The 20,832-nt window shown below is 44.8% G+C and overlaps 1 protein-coding gene and 1 long non-coding RNA gene across 13 annotated transcripts; one reads left to right on the top strand and one right to left on the bottom strand.

Moving 5' to 3' along the window:
• Nucleotides 1-701: 701 nt before the first annotated feature.
• Nucleotides 702-18,617, bottom strand: TBC1D20 (TBC1 domain family member 20). 12 transcript variants are annotated; one of them, XM_081560640.1, is made up of 9 exons: nt 18,435-18,617; nt 15,641-15,826; nt 10,889-11,074; nt 8,576-8,656; nt 5,624-5,810; nt 5,365-5,466; nt 4,295-4,436; nt 3,300-3,487; nt 702-2,973 (listed from the first exon to the last, which is right to left on the bottom strand). In XM_081560640.1, exons 2-9 carry the CDS (start codon nt 15,651-15,653, stop codon nt 2,718-2,720), a joined length of 1,155 nt encoding a protein of 384 aa, XP_081416766.1. In that variant the 5' UTR covers nt 15,654-15,826; nt 18,435-18,617; the 3' UTR covers nt 702-2,717. The 12 variants fall into 12 exon arrangements, with proteins under 12 accessions (XP_081416766.1, XP_081416765.1, XP_081416767.1 ...); XM_081560639.1 differs by having other exon boundaries at nt 15,641-15,809; XM_081560641.1 differs by lacking the exon at nt 18,435-18,617 and adding an exon at nt 17,886-18,432 and having other exon boundaries at nt 15,641-15,809.
• On the top strand, nt 18,607-19,850 carry LOC145533396 (uncharacterized). Its single transcript, XR_014074048.1, has 2 exons — nt 18,607-19,076; nt 19,562-19,850. It is a non-coding gene; the product is annotated as an uncharacterized LOC145533396 (long non-coding RNA).
• Nucleotides 19,851-20,832: the final 982 nt, after the last annotated feature.

The raw sequence follows: 20,832 nt of genomic DNA, 5'->3' as shown, positions 1-20,832 counted from the left end.
CTAATCGGCTATACTCCAATACAAAATAAAAAGTTAAAATAATTCCCCACTTTATAATCACTTGATCTTTCTGGTGTCCTGTCTCGTCCTGAGGCTATTGAGCGGTCCAATCTTAATTCACCTCATTAACGTCAACCCAGCTGGAATCAAAAGGAAATCATTATGAACAACAAAAGATACCCCTATCACTCAGAAAATTCCAAGGCTTTTAGAGGAACTGGGGAAAAACCCCAAATATTTATTACAGCACACATACCTTTCCTTCAGTTTTCCATTTATCAAAATTCTCTTTACATTTAGTCAACTATGAAACTGCCACTGAAAATACATTGCTCCTTCAATGCAGCTCTCTGGTGAGCTCCCAGAGGCAGGGCGATGTCCTGGCCAGCCCTGTATCCTCCATGAGTCAAATCGAAGGACAGCATGGGTGGCTGGCCTATGGTGGTGGGACACAGAGAGCCAAGTGATGCCTGCTCAGCCTTCAGCCCCTTACATCTCCCTCTGGGGTGAGGAAACAGTAAACCCAGACAAGTGAGTTCTTGCCTCAGGTGAAAGAGAAACGGTTTCAAGTTCTCCAGGTAAGTCAAAGCCAACCAAGAGTCCACGGCCTAAGGCACAGCTCCAGATCAGGGGTGGAGGGAGGGAGCATCCAGATGTCTAAAGCCAGAGCCACTCCAACAAGGGAAGAATGACAAGAGGGGTCAGTAACCACATATAGCTGTTTATTTCATACAGGGCTCTGTACAAAATATTTACACGTATTCTTTACAGAATAGTAAACCACTTGAAGGTAAAAATGCTTTCTTCTCATTGGCAGGGGATAATCCTGATGTCAGCAAAGCTATAAATCATATGAACTTTCTTTCTAGGCCACAACAGAAGCAAACGCCACCTGCTTTCCTGGAATCCAAAAAACCGTGGCCTTGGGACTCTGATCACATGCACCTCCCCCCTACCTCTTCCCCATCACTTCCCTTCAGTATTTACAGACAGACCCGAGAGTTTGTGGCAGGAGGGCCAATGCTGTCCACTTGCAAAGATGATGGTAAGACAAACTTGCTGTAGAAGACTGGGAATACCTGTCACAACATCTAGATCTTGGAAAAATTCCTGCTATCTTGATAAATCTACCTCTTTCTAGATTAATCCATCCACATCATGCTAACCCCAGATGGGACTCCTGCTATGGAGAACGATCGGTTGTTTTTGGTTGTAAAGTGCTTAGTGTAACTCATGTAAGTAGATGCCTCTCCTAACCACTCTGCACACCGTGAGAATATGGGGAGGATGTGGAGGTCTGGGGTGGTGGGAGGGAGTGCTTCTGGCATGTTTAAGAAAATACCTGCCCAGAGAGAACAGTGTCCGAGACAGACCAGGAGAAGAAAAGTACATGGCTGCTTCTTACTATACACCCCAGTTCTTCAAAGCAGCAAAAGGCACTTTTTTCCAAGCCACAGTTAATCTAAAACAAACCTAGGTTTGCTTACAGGAAAAGCCGTATCAGAAGAACTGAATATGCATCGTGTTCCCTAAGGTCTGGAGAGTCCCTAGGAAGCCTGGAGCAGCGGGGCTGGCTGTCCCAGGCTCCCACCACACGCTTTAGGCTGCAGTTCGTCCCTTTCTGGGTGCTGACAAGTTCCCAGTGACATTTCCAACCAGGAAGGAGACCAGCAGCTGAAGAGATAGGTCAAACGCAAAGAACAAAGCCAAGGTCACGACTGGATGCTGATCTGGGGGTAGGAGGGGGACTGAAGGAAAACATGGAGGCAAGAAGGGCAGCTGGGCAGGAAGCGGGCACTGTGGAAGTGTGGGGCTGTTTACGGACAGCAACCCTGGCCGAAGTGGAACGTTAAACGCTTGAGTAGAAAGGAAACCTCAGCGTTTTAGAAGCTCATCCTTCTGATGAGAACTATTTTTTTCTTCCATGAAGGAACTATTATTTTAAAAGTGATGGTACTTTACATGTTGGATGTGTGTAATTCTAAAAATAGTAGTGAATGTACATTTTCATAACCACTGTGTGGCTTGTGGAAGAGTAACAAGAAAAAAAAAAAGGCAGGCACAAACCGGCCTATGTCAGGGGTCCTAAAACTTAACATTCCTTCCTGTCTGACTGGAAATGCCCAAGTGATTTCTAGGCTGAAAATAGGTAGGATTTACCTACTAACCTAGTTCACGTGTGTCTTTTAGATTTCTGACCAGCTAGGAGCTGTTCTTAAAAGGGGACAATCTTGCTCCCAGGCCAGCCTCCTCTGCCCCTTCCCCTTCATTACAAGGTCTGACTAAAGCAGCAGCTCCGTCCTTCATTGTCCAGCTGAAGCAGACAGACTGGAGGAGCCGCCAGGAGGGCGTTCAGTGGTCCAGTTTACTTACTATGAGCAGCCAAGACACTCCCCAGAGACCAGGCCCAGCGGGTTCCAAAGGCACCCAGGAGCTGCAGAGACCCATTTCCTTTAGCACAAGAGGAGGCAGTGGAGAGCTCACTCAGGCCACAAGGGAGAGGAGTTCTGTGCTCAGGCCCCCCGAGTGCCCAGCATCACGCAGGCTCTGCTATTGGCCTCTGAAGCAAAGGCATCCATGGACAGGAGGGAAAGGGTGCAGGAATAGAAAACCCTTGACAGAAACCCTTTTAATAAAGGAAATTCCACCCCCTCCCAATCTGTCCATGGAAGGGTGAGACTGTGATGTCATCTAAGAGGAAGTATCTTCTCTGGCATTTAGGGAAACAGCTGCAGCTGAAACTTTGGGGCCCACTCCAAGGCACTTTTCACCACAGCTAGGGCGGCCGCTCCAAGTGCCACTGTCAGCCCCATCACCGCCAGCTTCACAAAGCGGTTGGTCCTTGGTTTGGTCAGGACATCTTTTGTTCGCTCATCAGGCCGCAGAAGTCCCCGAAACCGTTGCCGCAGTACCATGTCAGGCCTCTGCTGTGCTGATGCCAGCTCAAAGTCTTTGAAGGTAGAGGCAGCTGTTCTGCAGAGGGGAAGGAGACAGAAGGGAATGGGATGAAAGAAGAAGGGGAAAAAAAAAGGACTAATAGTCTGAGGGCAGAGTAATCCACTGCTCAGAAAACTCTTCTTGATCAAGACCCATGAAGTCTCAAGTGGGGATTCCGTTGGCATAAGTGCAGGTCTCTGGAAAAACCCCTCCCAGCCCTGTCCCTACCAGACACAATCTTCCATCACTTCTGCTCACTAACAAACACCCTTGCCCAGCCCTGTCCCTACCAGACACAATCTTCCATCACTTCTGCTCACTAACAAACACCCTTGTGCAACCAGTGCCCCGGCCCCACTCACTTCTCGGCTTGCGGCTGGGCAGCTGCCTCTCGAGCAAGTTCGGACGGGGGAAACTGAACAAAGAGGTCTCCTGCTCTACTGATCAGTGTCTCATAGGGCAGGTCCTGAGGGATCTGGGACAACAAGTGGTGGACCGACGCCATGTCGCAGTCACAATCCAGGACTTCCTGCTCTCGATACAACACGATCTGTGGGGAGCAAGGCCTTGCATCAGAGACCAGAACATACAGGGGCTTGGCCACTTCATTTCATTCTCCTTAGAGGTAATATAAATTGGCACCAAACAGGGCTCACCCAAAATGTTCAGCGAATTCCTTATCTATCTGGGAAGCTATACTTATCTGAGTGCTTTTCCCAATGGGCTAGCACTTCCTGTTAGAGGCAAACTTCCACACCATGACATGAAAGGCTGACAAGTTAAAGGAAGGAGGTCTTTCAGGAGGAAGGAAAGGAGGGAGATTACTGGAGATACCTAGAGCTCTAGCATAGAAGAAATGGTTCAAAACAGTAGAAAGAATGGTCTTGCTCCCTTTAAAACACAATGAAGAGCACCACCTCTACGCTCATGTCTGATAGTTCAGGCCCCTCTAATAACTGGAGGCCCTCATCCCCAACAAAAAGCCATTTCAACTTTCCATCACAATATCATGCCTCTTCTTAAACCCGGAGTTGGCCATTTGCACTAGCTCCAGGAGTTGTCAACACAAACCCTGATAATTCACAATGCATATGAGCATTTTAAAGGTTCAGAAGAATCAAACAGTAAAGAATCTAACAACTTTGTTTAACCAGCATTTCCTAAACTTATTTTTACACAGAATATTTTTGACTCCCATGACTCTCCCAGTAACATTCCAAGAACAGGGTCCAGGACGCCAGCCCAGGAAGTGCTGTCTTTTGTATCTTTCCATAATCACCAGGTTTCCTTTTAGGGAAGATGATCAAGCTGGACTGGGGGACACACGCCAAACTGCTGGCTCATGGTTTGTACCTACCACAGCTGCAAAGTAAATGGGCATCAGTGGGTGGCAGGCCAGGAAGAAGTCGTATAACCGCACGACGTGCCTGAAGTCAGACAGGACGTGCCCGAACCAGGTGATAAGCCAGCTGAGCGCAAAGATGGTCCCCACCTCGGCACTAGGAGCAAGGGAGTCCAGATGTTAGGTTCCCTGCTGAGTTATCCTGTTCCTCTCCCTGGGCCTTCTTTGTCCTCAGTGCTGTGTGAAGAAAGTAACTGGAGAACATGCTTTCTGGAAAATTCAGCTGCTGATAAATTCAGCATCTTCTCCTCACAAAACACTATAGAAAGTCCTTGCAATATACTCCACACGGTGGCACTAATACCACAGTAGGGTCCTGGATGGCCCTATCTCCTTGGGTGCTCTCATAATGACCAGGAAATGTCAACTCCAGGAACAAGAATCGGCCATTTTCCGAGAACTACACCACTTTCCTTCTGGGAAAGTCAAACCCTTTTGGGGGTGTGACATCTATTCTTAGGCTTGAAAACATAACTGTCTTAATTGTATAGTTAACATGAGATGACTGAAATACCTTAAGACACAGTCATTTTTTTTTTTTTAAAGAGAGTCAGGTACTGGCCAAGGACACACTTCCAAGTAAACAGAAGAGAAAAATCATACAAGAATTGCAAAGAAATATTTCTTTTCCTTGGTGTGTGGTAAATAAAACCACCTACAGATGGCCTTGGGTCCTATAGGACTCTACTTCTGTCGTAGCAATAACCTCAAAGTCTACCCTGGCATACTTAGCCCGCCCACCTCTCTCCACTAAATGTAAACTCTTTAAGGGCATGGGCTGTGACATCCCTGCATTCCTTGAAGAGTACAGCACACAGAAGTGTTCTAAGACTGCAAAGAACTGAATTATCTAGATTGCTGGTGACTGGAAAGGACAACACAGAAGAACCTAACGCTAATCAACATAAGATCATGATGCAATTGAGCTAGACTTGTGAGGAACAAACAAAGGCTAGGAGAAAGCTGAAGAAGGGTGTCTGTGTGTGCGCGTGCATGTGTACACATAAATGTAGACACATATATACCTCTGCATGAAGTCATGGAGTTCTGGATTCACCTGGTCAATGATGGGCATCAGATAGTTTAATATATGCTTGGTGTTGTCCATTGTTGGGTCCATGAAATCCCTAGGAGACATTTCAACGAGCTTGGTCAGACCAAACGCTTGGATCAGGGTTGGGGGGCAGTTGGGAGTGGGGTTCAAGCCACTGAAAACACCAACTAGAAAGCAGGCTGAGGAGTTCTCCCCGGGGGGAACTGTCTTCTGCCCTTTTGCGTGGGTACCTGAGATGGTGGGTAGACAGCTTCTCTACCAGGGATGTTGCCAGCCTCTCGCCAAGCACTAGCAGAAATGTGACCACGATGTCATGGTAGCCCTGGTAGTAGTGCAGCTGCGGGTTGCGCTCCAAGATGAGAAGGATGATGTCGATCAGCTCCTCCTGCAGCCCTTCTCTCTGTTCCTCCGGCATGCCTGGGGGAGGGCAGTGGGGGAGATGCACTTGAACAGGGCAGGCAGTCTAGTGACAGGGAGGTAAGGAGACGGTAGGCAGGGGATGTGCAGAGAGACTGTTTAATAAAGTAAAACAACCTAGCAACACATTCACGATCCATATGCTGTTGACAGCCGCCTGGCCATGTAGGAAAGTGCCACAGACTTGGCAACCTTACAGTCGGGGAACCCAGCCAACAACACCATCTTAACCAAGTCACCACAGGACATGATGCCAGCAGGGGGACTACTGGGCAGCATGAGCCTCTTGATGTGCTGGGGTGAAAAGAACTCAACATCGCTTCAGTGGAATTCCTATCGAGAGTGCATCACCTGAATCTTACAAGGAGGAAATAAAAACTGAGGGGGATTTTATAAAGTAACAGCCCTGTCATAAAATACAAAAGAACTAGTCCAGACAAAAGGAAGCTGAAGAGATACGAAGAGTGAATGGAAAATGCACTTTTCCTATAAGGAACGTTATTGGAATAAAAGGCAAAATATGAATAAAATCTGTAGATAAGACAGTAGTATGTTTTGTTACTGATTTTACGTGTGACTATGTAAAAAAGAATTGTGTTTTTAAAAAACACACTGAAATATTTAGGGATAAGGGGGCACCATGTATGTAATTTAGTCTTAATAGCTCAGAGAAAAAAACGTGTGAATGTATGGTGAAGGAAAGAGAGAAAACAATACTAAAACAAATCTAGTCAAAGGGTGATGTATAAGGAAAACTGGGAAAAAGCTACCTGGGGAATTCTGTGTTCTATTTTCGCAGCCTTTTTGTAGGTATAAAATTATATAAAAACAAAAAATGTAAGAGATGTGTGCTCCCCTCAGAATCAAACTAAATATCCTAGAAAGTACTGATCTCAACCCAAAGATGCAGCTGGAAACCGAGGAGCTGGTCTCGGGAGCTCTCTCAGCGCAGGTACCTAGTCTGGCCGCGGTCAGTGTGGCCCCTCAGCTCTTCTGGCTCTTACTATAAAAATGCCAACCCTTGGCCTCATGACCTGTTTTAGGAGGATGGCACACAACACAGCTTTCCTACACCATTAGGTTTTCCACTGAAAAGCAGATCTTGTGAGAGAAAACAGCTAACGCAAGGGCCCAGACTGAACTGAAATAAAGGTTTTTAGGTGACAGTGATGCTCATCTCTTGTGCACTTTTACCCATCCCTTCTCAAAAAGGCATACTGAGGAAGATAAAAAAGAAAATGGGAGTAAACCAAGTACTGTGGTCAGGTAGAGTAATGAAGCAGTGAGAGAAAAAAGTAAGCCTTATTTGAATTTTCAGTATAAAAGTGGTCGGCTAAGTTCAGAAGAACATGAATGTAAAAAGAATATGAAACCACATGGAAAGTTCTCTCTGGAAGGATAATATCCTGGACTGATGTCACATACATGGAAGAGGAATAAAGGGCTCAGAAGGAAAACAGGTTGCCCAGGGGAAGATCTGAGATGCGCCTGTCCTATGTGGTCTCCTCAAGACCAGAGACAGGAAGAGGGGACTGGACCGCAGGTGTATGTGTTTATCAAAACCAAGACGGCTACTGGCTGCACAAGAACCACAAGAGCCTTTCTGGGAACCAAGACTGTAAACAGGAGGGATGGCCTTTAACAGACAAAATCCAATGCCAGAGCATGGGCTCAGAAGAGTGAGGCAATGGGTTCTGAGACTCTTGTTCCCTCTAGCAACTCTCCTCTCTTCAATTCAAGGACTTAGAGGTGGAGTTGCGAAAGGAAGAGAAACAGACGAGGTCTGCTGCCCAGTTCCCTTCATTGTGAAAGTGGAGACAACTGTCATTCTTAGTATTTCTGGGAATGGAGAGACAATTTTAGTAACAGACTCTTTAAACATGTAGTGATTGGCCTTCATTCTAGTCCAAGGCCCCAGTATATGTATATGCAAGATTGTTTGTTGTTATTTAGTCTCTAGTGAAGTTGCTCAGTTATGTCTGACTCTTTGCGACCCCATGGACTATAGCCTACAAGGTTCCCCTGTCCACGGGATTTTCCAGGCAAGAATACTGGAGTGGGTTGCCATTTTCTTCTCCAGGGGATCTTCCTGACCCAGGAATCGAACCTGGGTCTCCCGCATTGTAGGCAGATGCTTTAAGTCGTGCCCAACTCTTTTGTGACTCCATGGACTGTAGCCCTCCAGGCTCCTCTCTCCATGGGATTTCCCAGGCAAGAATACTGGAGTGGGCTGCCATTTCCTCCTCTAAAGGATCTTCTGGACCCACGGATTGAACCTGAGTCTCCTGCAATGGCAGGCAGATTCTTTACCACTGAGCCACTAGGGAAGCCCACAGGCAAGATACTGCTATTTATAAATGAACATATTAATAGTTTCTGTTAGTGACCACTTCCAAACCAATCTGCTCTTTAAAGTCAGACTGATGGCTCTAGAAATCCCTATAAAGTCTCTTCTGTAGCACTAATGGGCAGGGGGAAAACCCTCTTCTTTCATTTACCACCTCTAAGCCAAGAGAAACTATTTTGGGCTCAGGCCTTCCCAGTGGGGGTCTGAACGGACTGAGTCAATGCAAGAATGACTCAGCAGACTGGGAGCACGACGAGTCCCTGAGGAGGGAAGGTCCTGGATGTGGTCATGTTCTGTGCTAGGACGTAAACGTCTTGGGATGAGCAAGCCCAACAGAGTAATGTAACTGCAACTGGACTGAAGCCACCCTACCAAACCTCCCCCGACCCCCGCCAAAGACCGACAGAGCATGTCTCACCAGGCGGGAACCGCCGTAAAGACCGCCGGACATCCAGGAGCACTTGTTGGTAGTCCTTGCTCATCTGTCGTAGGTTCTTCCCTATCGGAGGAAAAGGAACATGTTATTGTAGGAATGTCTGGGAAGCCACAGCAGGAACAAGACATCCTGGCATGACACAAAAGGCCTGGAAGACATACTGAAGGCTTTTTCCTGAAGGGGACATGACTCAAGATACAACATTTGGAGAGGAGCCCCTGGTTTAGTTCCAAACATGTTGTTTCATGCAAGTCATGATGACTGTGAGAGGAGGGAAGATAGATTATCCAGGAGCAACAGAGCAGCAGCGGAAAAGTCAGAAGGCCAGGACTCACTGTGTGTTACTGGGAACCACTCTGAATTTCAAAGTTCACATCTGTAAAATGGGGATTATTCCCTTCCATGTGTACCTCTCAGATTACTATTAAGCATCAGATCATGAATGTGGAAACCACAGACCGCTGGAAAAACTCTAACATCTATAAAGTGTAGGAAGATTGAGCTGTTCAGAAAGGAGTATTAAGATAAATGTATATGGAGAAGGACCTAAGCTCTCTTAACCCTGTAATTCTAAAACTAAGACACTGGTAATAGGAGATAGTACTTGTGTTCAGTTGCTAAGCCCAAATGAAAGCAAGGAGGCAGACTCTAGCTGTTATATATATAACAAGTGTATATTTCCTTCATAATGGAAAGCAAAACTTACAGAGGAGCCTGTAGAATACTTCCCCACACACAGACTTCATCTTAAAAAGATATGAGAAATTTGGAATTTGACAGAGCACCATCTCAGGATTTAGAGTGTGAATATGGCAATGCCTATCCCTTCTAACAAAAGATCACTGCTCTGAGGCAGCCCAGTTCCAAAGACAGTAACAAGTGGCAACTTAAAACATCTACTTGGCCACACAATGACACTGTAAACTTTTTATTGGCAGTGGTTGTCTTCATCATCTCTGGTACCCAGCACACATTAGGAGCACAACTCTGTGTGCATGCTCAGTCACTCGGTCACGTCCTACTCCTTGCGTCCCCATGGACTGTAGCAGAATTAGTGCTTGCCAAATGAATGAAAGAATCCCCAACACCTTGACTTTTGCCAAACATAGTAGGAAAGGAATAAATGCAGACTCAATGAATGACAAAGTGGATTCACTGTTTTCTGTATTTTCTTTTGTATTCTGCACTATATTCTAAGAAATTATCTTTTTCACTACATGGGCCTTGCAGATAAAGTTAATTACAGTTAGTTGTCCCTTGGTATTTGAGGGGGATTGGTTCCAGGACCCCCAAGGATAGCAAAATCCACTGATGCTCAAGTCCCAAATATTAAACAGTTTAACATCTGCACATCTTCTTGTATACTTAAATCACCTCTAGATTCCTCTCAAAGCCTGACAGAATGTAAATGCTTTGTAAATAGCTGTCAGAACACAACAAATCCAAGTTTTGCTTTTTGGAAATCTCTGGAAGTTCCCCCCTCCAGAATATATGTGCGTGTGTGTATGTGCCTTTTTTTGGCCTTGCCAGGTGGAATGTAGGATCCTAGTTTTCTGACCAGGGACTGAACCATGCCACTGGCGTTGGGTGTGTGCAGTCTTAACCACAGGACCTCTGCGGAAGTCCTTCCAGAGTACTTCTGATACATGGTTGGTTGAATCCTTGAACTTGGAGGGCTGACTGTAACAGCTTTTCACAGAATTACAGAATTTTAGATTTCAAAATGGTCTTAGTATTTCCCTATAAAAAGTATTTTTTGTTGTCGTTTTTAAGGACTATAAGAGGCAATATATCTCCATAGAACCCCATGTTTCTCAAATGTCCATCTGTATCAGAATTATGTGGGATTCTTGCTAAAATACAGATTCCTGCAAACTTACTTCTAGGTGAATATAAACTGGAACATGCATTTTGTGTTTTGGCTGCACTATGTGGCTTGTGGGATATTAGTTCCCGGATCAGGGATGGAACCCGGGCCCTTGGCAGTGAAAGCACGGAGTCCTAACCACTTGACCCTCAGGAAATTCCCAGAATATATATTTTTAATAAACTCCCCTAACTGGCCAATAATAGCTCCCTCCCTACCTAATAAAAGTTCATTCCATTTTCAATTAAAATTTTATTTCGCAGTTTGGTCTTATTTTCACAGTAGGCCCAAGCATATCCTAAAACGCTTCAGGTGTTTACACGTCTACTCTTGGTTTGAAATGGGCATAAAAATTAAAGACCCTGGAATTCTTTTTTCCCTGCCTCCTAGACAAACTCCCATCACAGCACTTCTTTCCCTATAACTACCTGATATAGGAGGTGGATCATTGGTGTTGACATTGAGGAGCTTGGGCCACACTTTCCGCCTGATCTCATCAGTCAGGAGCCCTCCTTCACTGATAGCCATGCGTCTAAGGGCAGCCACATCAGTGGGCTCACTGTTCAGAGCCTGGTAGATCTCTGCCACTTTCTTTTTCCTTTTGGCATTAAAGTCTGCAAAACAGAATGGGAAAGGGCATTAGGCACATATTTACCATGTGTACATTTTCTGTTCAGGGCTCAATCTCCTTACTTGGTTTGAAGTAAGGTTAAGTATATTTAAAGTCAATTTACTGATGACCACAGGCTTCCCAGGTGGCGCCAGTGGTAAAGAACCTGCTTGCCAAAGCAAGACACGTAGGAGACACGGGTTTGATCCGTGGGTTGGGAAGATCCCCTGGAGAAGGAAATGGCAACCCACTCTAGTACTCTTTTCTGAAAAATCCTATGGACAGAGGCGCCTAGAGGGCTAGAGTCCACAGGATCTCAAAGAGACATGACTGAAGGGACTCAGTATGCACACACACACATTGATTAGCATATACAGTGTGCAAAACACTAAGGAGACATACCGTATAAGTAACAAAAAAGGAATTATAATAAATGTTCAGTACATTTAGGCATATCTAATAGCTACTGTTCACGTTTTCCTAAAGAATGCTGTGCTTCATTAATGCTAAACTTCACAGAGCACTGTTGTTGTTAAGTCAACTCTGCGACCCTATGGACTGCAGCATGCCAGGCCTCCCTGTTCCTCACTATCTCCTAGAGTTTGCCCAAGTTCATATCCATTGAATCTATGATGCAATCCAACCATCTCATCCTCTGCTGCCCTCTTCTTTTGCCTTCAAACTTTCCCAACAGCAGAGTCTTTTCCAATGAGTCAGCTGTTCGCACCAGGTGGCCAAAGTATTGGAGCTTCAGCTTCAGCCCTTCCAATGAGTATGCAGGGTTGACTTTCCTTTGGATTGACTAGTTTGATCTCCTTGCTGTACATGGGATCTCAAGAGTCTTCTCTAGCACCACGAGAGAAAGCATCAATTCTTCAGCACTCAGCCTTCTTTATGGTTCAACTCTCACATCCATACATGACCACATATCTCTTAATATAATAAATTTTCTCTGTTATTTACTGAGGAAAAATGTACATGCATGTCACCAAAATTCAGTATTACATTTTTAAACAAAACCACATGTGAAAAAAGCCTCTGGTTACATGCTAATACAACTGGAAAACATCAGAATCACATGGAGGTATTTTCAAAAGCAGAATGTCAAAGGGTATACTTGGGACTCCAGTGTGGCTAGTGGTAAAAGGGGCATGCTACTGTTTCTCAAGAACTACATTAATCACTGGTGATCAGGAAGTAATGTATTAAGCATCTTACATCCTCATGTGATAGTTTGTTATTTACACACAGGCATTTTGCAGTGTTTAAATTACTTTCTTAGGAGACTGGTTGAGAGTTTGTGGTTAATGTGCATCATATTATAATGTGCTCTATTTAAAATAATGGGGTAACAGGCTCTCAGAATTTTCATGCAGAATGTTTACTTCTAGGAACAGCAAACACAACCAAAGTTAAAACTATTCAACCCACTGAAGAGATGTCACACAGCAGTGCACTGTAATCATCTGAAAAAAGGTATGTGCAGACACCAAGAGCTCAGACAGCTGCGGGTCAGACTAATCTGAGAAAGCATTATGGAAAAGTGAAATTTAAGAAGAAAGGGGAGGACTCAGAGAGGCAAGGAGGAGACCAGAAGAAAGGCTTGGAGACAGAAACACAGGGCCTTTCATTTAACAGTAAATGAAGTCATTAGGAAATATTTATGTAGCATATATGAAGGGCAGGGCATTAGTGTTAATATAAAGTAGAAGGTAACACTGGAAGGTAGGTCAAGCCTTAGAAAGGACTAACATCAGAAGGTAAGTGAGGTTTTTAGGACAGACACTAAGCAGCTTTCCTCAGTTATGTTCTATTCTGAGGCAACAGTATACAAACTGTTTCCATGACAAAGCTGCATATTGTTAACACAAATGAAGGTGATTCCAATAACCCTGGTTACCTATCTATGAGAGAGAGCTGTGACATAAACCTTATAAACTCAGGCACCGACTGGTTTGGAGTTCCATGCAATTGGAGGTGCAGACAGGACAGGATGCTTTTTCACCCAGGTAAACCTGTTCTTCTGGCTAGAATGTTACTTTCCCTGGTGACCTAGTAGGTGAATCTGCTCCAGGCAGTCTGAGAGATTTCTGGTTTACATCTATAGTTCTGGCATAATTAATTGTTCATAGCAAACCCCTCCTCCCATCTGCATTCCCAAAAATGTCCCAGGTTGATGCTAAATTCAATGGTTACTCAATCTAGAAATCAGGAAAAATCAAGTCCCAATTCTCAATCAATCAGCACAGCACCAACTATAATAAAATGTTTATTTATACGGTGCTTCAAGCTCTTGGCTTGCACATGTCTTACCATTCATCCATGCACCTACCTGTTTATTAATGTATCCATTCATTTATCAACCTGTCATTTAATGAGCAACTACTCCTAGTGAAGCACCAGGCTGTGCTGTGCTCTTAGTCCCTCAGTCGTGTCTGACTCTTTGTGACCCCATGGAGTGTAGCCCGCCAGGCTCCTCAGTCCATGAGGAACTCTCACGGCAGGAATACTGGAGTGGGTTGCCATGCCCTCCTCCAGGGGATCTTCCCAACCCAAGGATCGAATCCAGGTCTCCCGCATTGCAGGCGGATTCTTTACCGTCTGAGCCACCAGGGAAGATCATGAATACTGGAGTGGATAGCCTATCCCTTCTCTGGGGGATCTCCTTGACCCAGGAATTGAACCAGGATTTCCTGCACTGCAGGTATATTCTTTACTGCTGAGCCACCTGGGAAGTCCATATAACAACATGGGCTGAGACAAAATATGAGCAGGAATTGAATTTCTAGCAAAGAAGAAAATAAGATTAAAAAAATTTTTTTAAACTTACAGTGTTCTTGTACTTTGTACTTTCTACACATCACAAATTAAGAACATTTAAATGGTAATACTAAATATTTTTTGAGGTATCTAATATTTAGAAACCTTATTAATCTGTTTGCTTTGAGTTTGGAAATTTTTCCTCAATTTTTTAAAGACATATATCCACCCTTCCCCTTTTTCCAGTTAAGCTATTCAGCTTAAAAGGAAAAGCGAAAGTGTCAGTCGCTTAGCTGTGTTCAAGTCTTCACAACCCCATGGGCTGTAGCCCTCCAGGCTCCTATGTTCACAGGATTCTCCAAGCAAGAATACGGCAGTGAATTGCCATTTCCTTCTCCAGGAGGAAAAGAAAACCACTGCTTGTATCTTGGGGGAACTAACACTGTTTGCAATCAAGTGGATTTTTAGTGTGTATTGGTCATTCAGTTGTGTCCAACTCTTTGCAACCCCATGCACTGTAGCCCAACAGGCCCCTATGTCCATGGGATTCTCCAGGCAAGAATACTGGAGTGGGTAGTCATTCCCTTCTCCAGCGATCTTCCTGACTAGGGATCAAACCTGGGTCTCCTGCATTGTAAGAAGGTTCTTCACTGTCAATTTTAACTATTTCTGAACCCAAATCATTGCCCCAATACTTATTTCTCTCAAAACTCTGTTTGGATTCTATTTAAATCCTGCATTTCAAAATTTACTGCTGTCATCCTGATTCTGATGCTCTGTGGGAACTCAATACATATGGGTGGAATAGAATAAATAATTTAATGTAGCTATTGTTCCTCTGGAAAAATTGGCCTATAGTAAATGGCATTATTTCCCCATATTACTATTAATATTAAGAATATCCTCACTGTAAGGACTTCCCTGGTGGTCCAGTGCTTAAGAATCTACCTTCCAATGAGGGGACACGAGTTTGACCCCTGGTCAGGGAACTATGATCCCACATGTCATGGGGCAACTAAGCCTGCTGCAACCAGAGAAGCCTGAATGCCACAACGAAGAACTTGTGCTGCAATTAAGACATGACGCTGTCAAATAAATAAATAAATATTTAAAATTAAAAAAAATAAAAGACAATATTCATTGTATAACTCTAAACAGGTTTATAGGCACTCTGGCCTTCTTCTAAATCTACTGGTGATTCCCAGGGTAGAATGCTGCTCAACTGTAGATTTTAGCTGCTGTCTGTTCAGACCCCAACATCACCTTTGTCAATTCCCTATTTAAGCGATCAAATGTTAGTGGAAGATGAAGAAGGCACTCCTGTGTGTGCCACACACACAAACAAGTATTTCACTGCACCTGATGGTTTTGATTGAGACATAAAAAGGTAGGAGAAAATAGAAAAAACTTAAATGATCTGGAGATGTATAAATTACATAGTAATAAGGTCAACTGTGAGACGACACAATGAGGGAGAAAAAGTTAAGCAGAGTCTCAACCGAACAATTAATCTACACACATCCTCTTTGCTGCAGAAGGAGAAAAATCAGAGCTACTCTTGGGGTACATGGAAAAAGGTTAAAATAACTTTCCTCCTCCAGGGGATCTTCCCAATCCAGGGATTGAATCCGCATCTCCTGTGTCTCCTACACTGGCAGGTGGATTCTTCACCAACTGTGCCACCTGGGAAGCCCAATGTCTAACTATCTATTTTAAGATAAATTTCACATATGGATTTTGGGGTAGGACACATTTCTGGACTTGAGAATGCTTTATTTGGCTTTGGGATAAAAGCCTACATTTCACCTACCGATTGTATACATGCAATTCAAATCCCCTTGAACCCTTTCTTCTCCAGTTTTGCTCTGCTTATATGAGATGTACTATATATTCCAAAGCTGGTATCTTCCAAACTCCTTTATAGCAAAGGTCTTGGCTTTCATAACGACGACAGAATGAAATGACTATCCTACAGCTGGCTGCAAAATATAAGACACTGCTATAAATAAATCCCTGCTGTCTGAAAAGTAATTCATTCAACAGAGGAAAAAGGAATGATATTGGCACTACTTGACCAGCTCTCCATTAAAATGATCATTTAAATAAGGGGCACTGAAACAGTAGTTCTTAACAACTCTGATAAGGATGACTGAGTCTGTTATTGTCTCAAACCTCTCCCTACGCTGGCTATGGAACTCAAGTAAAGATTTCTGTTTCCTCAGAGCAACAGGTATCTTCAGAAGCATCTGGCTTGGGAAACTTAATATATAGTTAAGGACAATGGCAAAAAATGAGCACTACATATGATTCCTCTAAAAGTTTTTCACGTCAGCAAAACACGTATAAGTGACTTGATCAGGTAAATGATCTACACACTTAATATGCATCTTATGTGCAAGAATAAAATTCCATACTGATTATTTGGTTTAAGCCTGCATATCAAGAAAGCTTTACAGACTTTAAACAGAAGTTAAACTGAAAATTAGCAACACACTGTTGCTGTTGTTTAGTCACTTCAGTCATGTGTGACTCTTCTACGACTGTAGCTCCCCAGGTTCCGCTGTCCATGGGATTTCCCAAGCAAGAATACTGGAGTGGGTTGACATTTCTTTCTCCAGGGAATCTTCCCCACCCAGGGATCGAACCTTGTCTCTGGCATTCCAGGTGTATTCTATACCACTGAGCCACCAGGGAAGCTCCCTTAGGCCTTAATCAAAACGATGCAAGAGCCAGTCAGAGACAGAGCCTCCCAGACAGACGGACACCCCCAGCTCCACTCCTTGAACTCCTGATGTTGACGCTGGAAATTAACTGAAAATTTTATGCTTACAAAAAAAGAGAATTACAGTGGGAGGGGAAAACCTAACCTTATTCTGTTAAAGTTTAAGTGTTAGTTGCTCAGTCATGTCCAACTCTTTGTAACCCCACAGACCCTCCAGGGTCTTCCATCCATGGAATTCTCCAGGCAAGAATACTGGAGTGGGTTGCCATCACCTTCTCCAGGGGATCTTCCCAACCCAGGGATCGAACCTGAGTCTCCTGCAGTACAAGTGTATTTTTTACCATCTGAACCACCAGGGAAGCCCTATTCTGAGTAAGGTTCCCATAAAAAAGAAACAAAAAAGAAACTGTTTTTGGAGATCGCAATTAGTCCAACAAACAGTACCCAAATTAGCAGAGACTCAACAACTACCTGAAAAATAAAGACAAGTACATATGAAGAACTGCTCTACCCACTCCCCCAAATGGAGAAAAATAGAGTAAACCATTCCCATCATAACCTCTACAAAGGAGAGTTATTAGTAACCTCTCCAATTCTCCAATATGACGAAAATCAAAACAAGATCATCAAAACACCAAAAATAAATAAATAAAACTCCTCTCATCTCTAAATTCCTCCCATTTATCCAGAGAAGCAAAATTCAGGATGCTAGAGGATAAAGTCTCGCAACCTAGGCACAGCTGCACTCCAACAGGTCACAAGATCCATATACCACTTGGGGCAATGACTATTATGCCATGAGGACAGATGTCATACAAACACCAGAAAAGGGTTACAAGGCCAAAGGGCCCAGAAGAGTAATATGAAGAATGAACTTCATTTCCATAGAGGACTAGAAGAGGAGAAAAAGGCAATAACAAAATGAACTCAGAAAAACAAAAAGTGGGTTGCATTGGTGGTTGGTTCTGCTATGGGAATCATCCACCAGAGGATGGAAAAGTGGGAAAGTTACCTTACTCTTTCCCAGAGGGCAAAGAGATTATTTCACCCGGTACAGAGTAAACGTTAATAATTTTAACTGTCATGTATTAACCAGTAGATAAAACATACTTGAAAACATAGTGCACAATGAAACTTTTCATGGAAATTAGTTTAAGGCAGTATAAAAAATAGACTTGCTTTTTACACAATTCAATAACATTAAAATAGGCAGCATAGGATTGGGACAGAGAATAGATTGGTAGTTGTCAGGAGCTGTGGAGAATGGGGCCTGCGGAGGGATGGTCTTTCTTTTTGGCATTAGAAATGCTAAAAAGTGCGATGATTGCCCCACCTTGTAAAAATTACTAGAATCACAGAACTGTACACTTTAAAGGGTGAATTTCACGGTAATTAAAAGAAATACGTGTCCAGCGCGTCAACCCAGACGACGACGACCGATGAATGAAGTTTGGAAAACTGGCCTGACCACTAGGGAGGCGGCCCCTGGAGCCTGCGGACGTGGCCGGACAGTCTCGGCCGGGAGCGAGGCTTGGCCTCGGGGCTCATGGACGGGATGGGACGTGGGGCCCCCGCCGTCCTTCCCACTAGGGGGCTCTGGTCTGCCGCCAGTGTTCCTCCGGTCCCCTCAGCATCCGCTGACAATCCCCCCCCCCCCAATTCCAGGCTCTCTTCCCCTTCAGACGTAACCCGGGCCTTCAGTCTTTTCCTTTTTCGCTGTCCCGACCCTGGCCGGCGGCCCTGGGCGCACCCCGCGCGGTGGTCCCGGGCCCCCTGGCCTGCGGCCCCCTCCTCCGGCAGCTGTCCCCTGCCTCCCCGGCCGCCCCTATCTCTCAGGCCGTCCTCGCAGGCCGCTCCTCGGCGGCCTGGCCGGCTTCCGTACCTGCCTTTTCCGCGCCGCCGTCCCAGCGGCCGGAGGTGGGGCCGTCACCCTGGGCACTCCGGACGGCCATGTCCCGGGGGCCCGGGCTCGAGCCCGAGCCCCGGCTGGTGGCGGAGCCGACAGAAGACGCGGCTTCGGCCGCAGGTTCCAGCGCCTGCTCCGTGGAGCGAACTCGGCTTGGTCAGCCCGCGGCGCGCAGGCGTCCCCGCGCCGGCCCCGCCCCACGCCGGCACGTGATCACTCGCTGCGCCGCGCGGGCGGCGGCGGGACCGCAGCTGTCACCCGGGCCGGCGCGCAGGCGCCCTGAGCGGCGAGCGAAGAGAGCGGGGAGCGCACCCCGGAGAGTTAGTTCCAACTGAATTTATAGAGCGTAGCAGTCTTGAAGCAATGTGTTCAGGAGCAGATTTTTATCATTTCTTTTGGTTTTCTTTATCTGTAAAGTGATGTGGATGATTATAGAAGTACTGGACTCACAAGAGTTCTTGGGAAAGTGGTTAGAATACTACCAAGAATATAGAAACTACTGGTGGCGCTAGTGGTAAAAGAACCTGCCTGCCAATGCAGGAGACCTAAGAGCCGGGTTGGATCCCTGGGTTTCGTGTCCATCCTGTGCAATCCAGGATCATGGTCCACCATCACACTGTAAGTCCTTTTTAAAAAGGTCCTCTGAGTAGTTTTCAGGAGCAGTAAAGACTGAAATTAATCTGATTTTTAAAACTAATATTCAATTTACTAAAATCAGAAACCCTCAAACTTTGCTTTTCCTTGATTTCAACTGACATGTTACAATTCCATTTATTAATCTAGTAAGTTTAACAATCACTTCTTTGATACTGTGAGTAAGACCCTATGGAGGCCTCGGAGGACAGACCCGGCCCCCCTCCTTCGCGCCGCCCTGCCTTGCACCCCTCCTCCATGTCCTCTGCCTGTGTTTTGTTGTAGAAAAACTTTAGCCTCCTAGGCCTTCCTCAAGTTCCAAGGAATAAATTTAATTAGAGAAGTGAGGGAAAAAAATATAGAAAGAAAGGAAAGCAGTCAAACAAAATAATAGTTTAGCCAAGACCCTTTAGTTCCTCCTCAAGGGCTTTAGATATACTGGGAGCCATATCCTTTGACTTGTTTTGCAGATCCTGAAACCCCCACCAGGAGAAAAAAGTTAACTATATGCTGCCCACAAGCATGTAGACCCCAGTCCAGTTGAAACCGGAAGGCTGATGATGTTGACTAGTGATTACTTCACCACCAACCAATAAGAAAAATGTCCAAGAGCTGATCGCACACCATACAACCCCTCTCCCTCACCAAGTCTTTAAAAACCTTTCCCTGAAAGCTATCAGGGAATCTGGGTCTTTTAAGTACCAGTTGTGTGGACTCTGTGTTGACAACCTGCAATAAATTGTGTACTTTTCTTTGCCACAACCCTGGGTCAGTAGGTTGGCTTTATTGTGCATGGGCCAGCAGAATCAAGTTTGGTTTGGTAACAGTACCATTAATAAAACTTCATCAATTGATTGCTTTTGAACATTTGAAACTGCATTTATAAATGTAATAATTCACTTTTCTTTTTAAAGTACCACAAAAATATTAACAGAGTTTCAGTTCAGTTCAGCCGCTCCGTCGTGTCCAACTCTTTGCGACCCCATGAATTGCAGCACGCCAGGCCTCCCTGTCCATCACCAACTCCCTGAGTCCACCCAAACCCATGTCCATCTAGTCGATGATGCCATCCAGCCATCCCATCCTCTGTCGTCCCCTTCTCCTCCTGCCCTCAATCTTTCCCAGCATCAGGGTCTTTTCAATGAGTCAGCTTTTCACATCAGGTGGCCAAAGTATTGGAGTTTCAGCTTCAACATCAGTCCTTCCAATGAACATCCAGGACTGATCTCCTTTAGGATGGACTGGTTGGATCTACTTGCAGTCCAAGGGACTCTCAAGAGTCTTCTCCAACACCACAGTTCAAAAGCATCAATTCTTCGGCGCTCAGCTTTCTTTATAGTCCAACTCTCACATCCATACATGACCACTGGAAAAACCATGGCCTTGACTAGACGGACCTTTGTTGGCAAAGTAATGTCTCTGCTTTTTAATATGCTGTCTAGGTTGGTCATAACTTTCCTTCCAAGGAGTAAGCATCTTTTAATTTCATGGCTGTAATCACCATCTGCAGTGATTTTGGAGCCCAGAAAAATAAAGTCAGCCACTGTTTCCCCATCTGTCTGCCATGAAGTGATGGGACCAGATGCCATGATCTTAGTTTTCTGAATGTTGAGCTTTAAGCCAACTTTTTCCCTCTCCTCTTTCACTTTCATCAAGAGGCTCTTTAGTTCTTCTTCACTTTCTGCCATAAGGGTGGTATCATCTGCATATCTGAGGTTATTGATATTTCTCCTGGCAATCT

This window comes from Giraffa tippelskirchi, chromosome 13 (genome assembly GCF_054371585.1).
Source record: "Giraffa tippelskirchi isolate mGirTip1 chromosome 13, T2T-mGirTip1v1.2.pri, whole genome shotgun sequence".
In the NCBI taxonomy this organism is placed as follows: Eukaryota; Metazoa; Chordata; class Mammalia; order Artiodactyla; family Giraffidae; genus Giraffa; species Giraffa tippelskirchi.
This window is presented reverse-complemented; position numbering and strand designations above follow the sequence as displayed.

Coding starts and splice junctions, on each gene's coding strand:
- TBC1D20 (XM_081560638.1), bottom strand. CDS start 18,504: ATGGCCGTCCGGAGTGCCCAGGGTGACGGCCCCACCTCCGGCCGCTGG. Junction 5,467..5,623: donor CTGTCTACCCACCATCTCAG/GTACCCACGCAA, acceptor AATGTCTCCTAG/GGATTTCATGGACCCAACAA. Junction 2,974..3,299: donor GCCCAGCCGCAAGCCGAGAA/GTGAGTGGGGCC, acceptor TCCCCTCTGCAG/AACAGCTGCCTCTACCTTCA.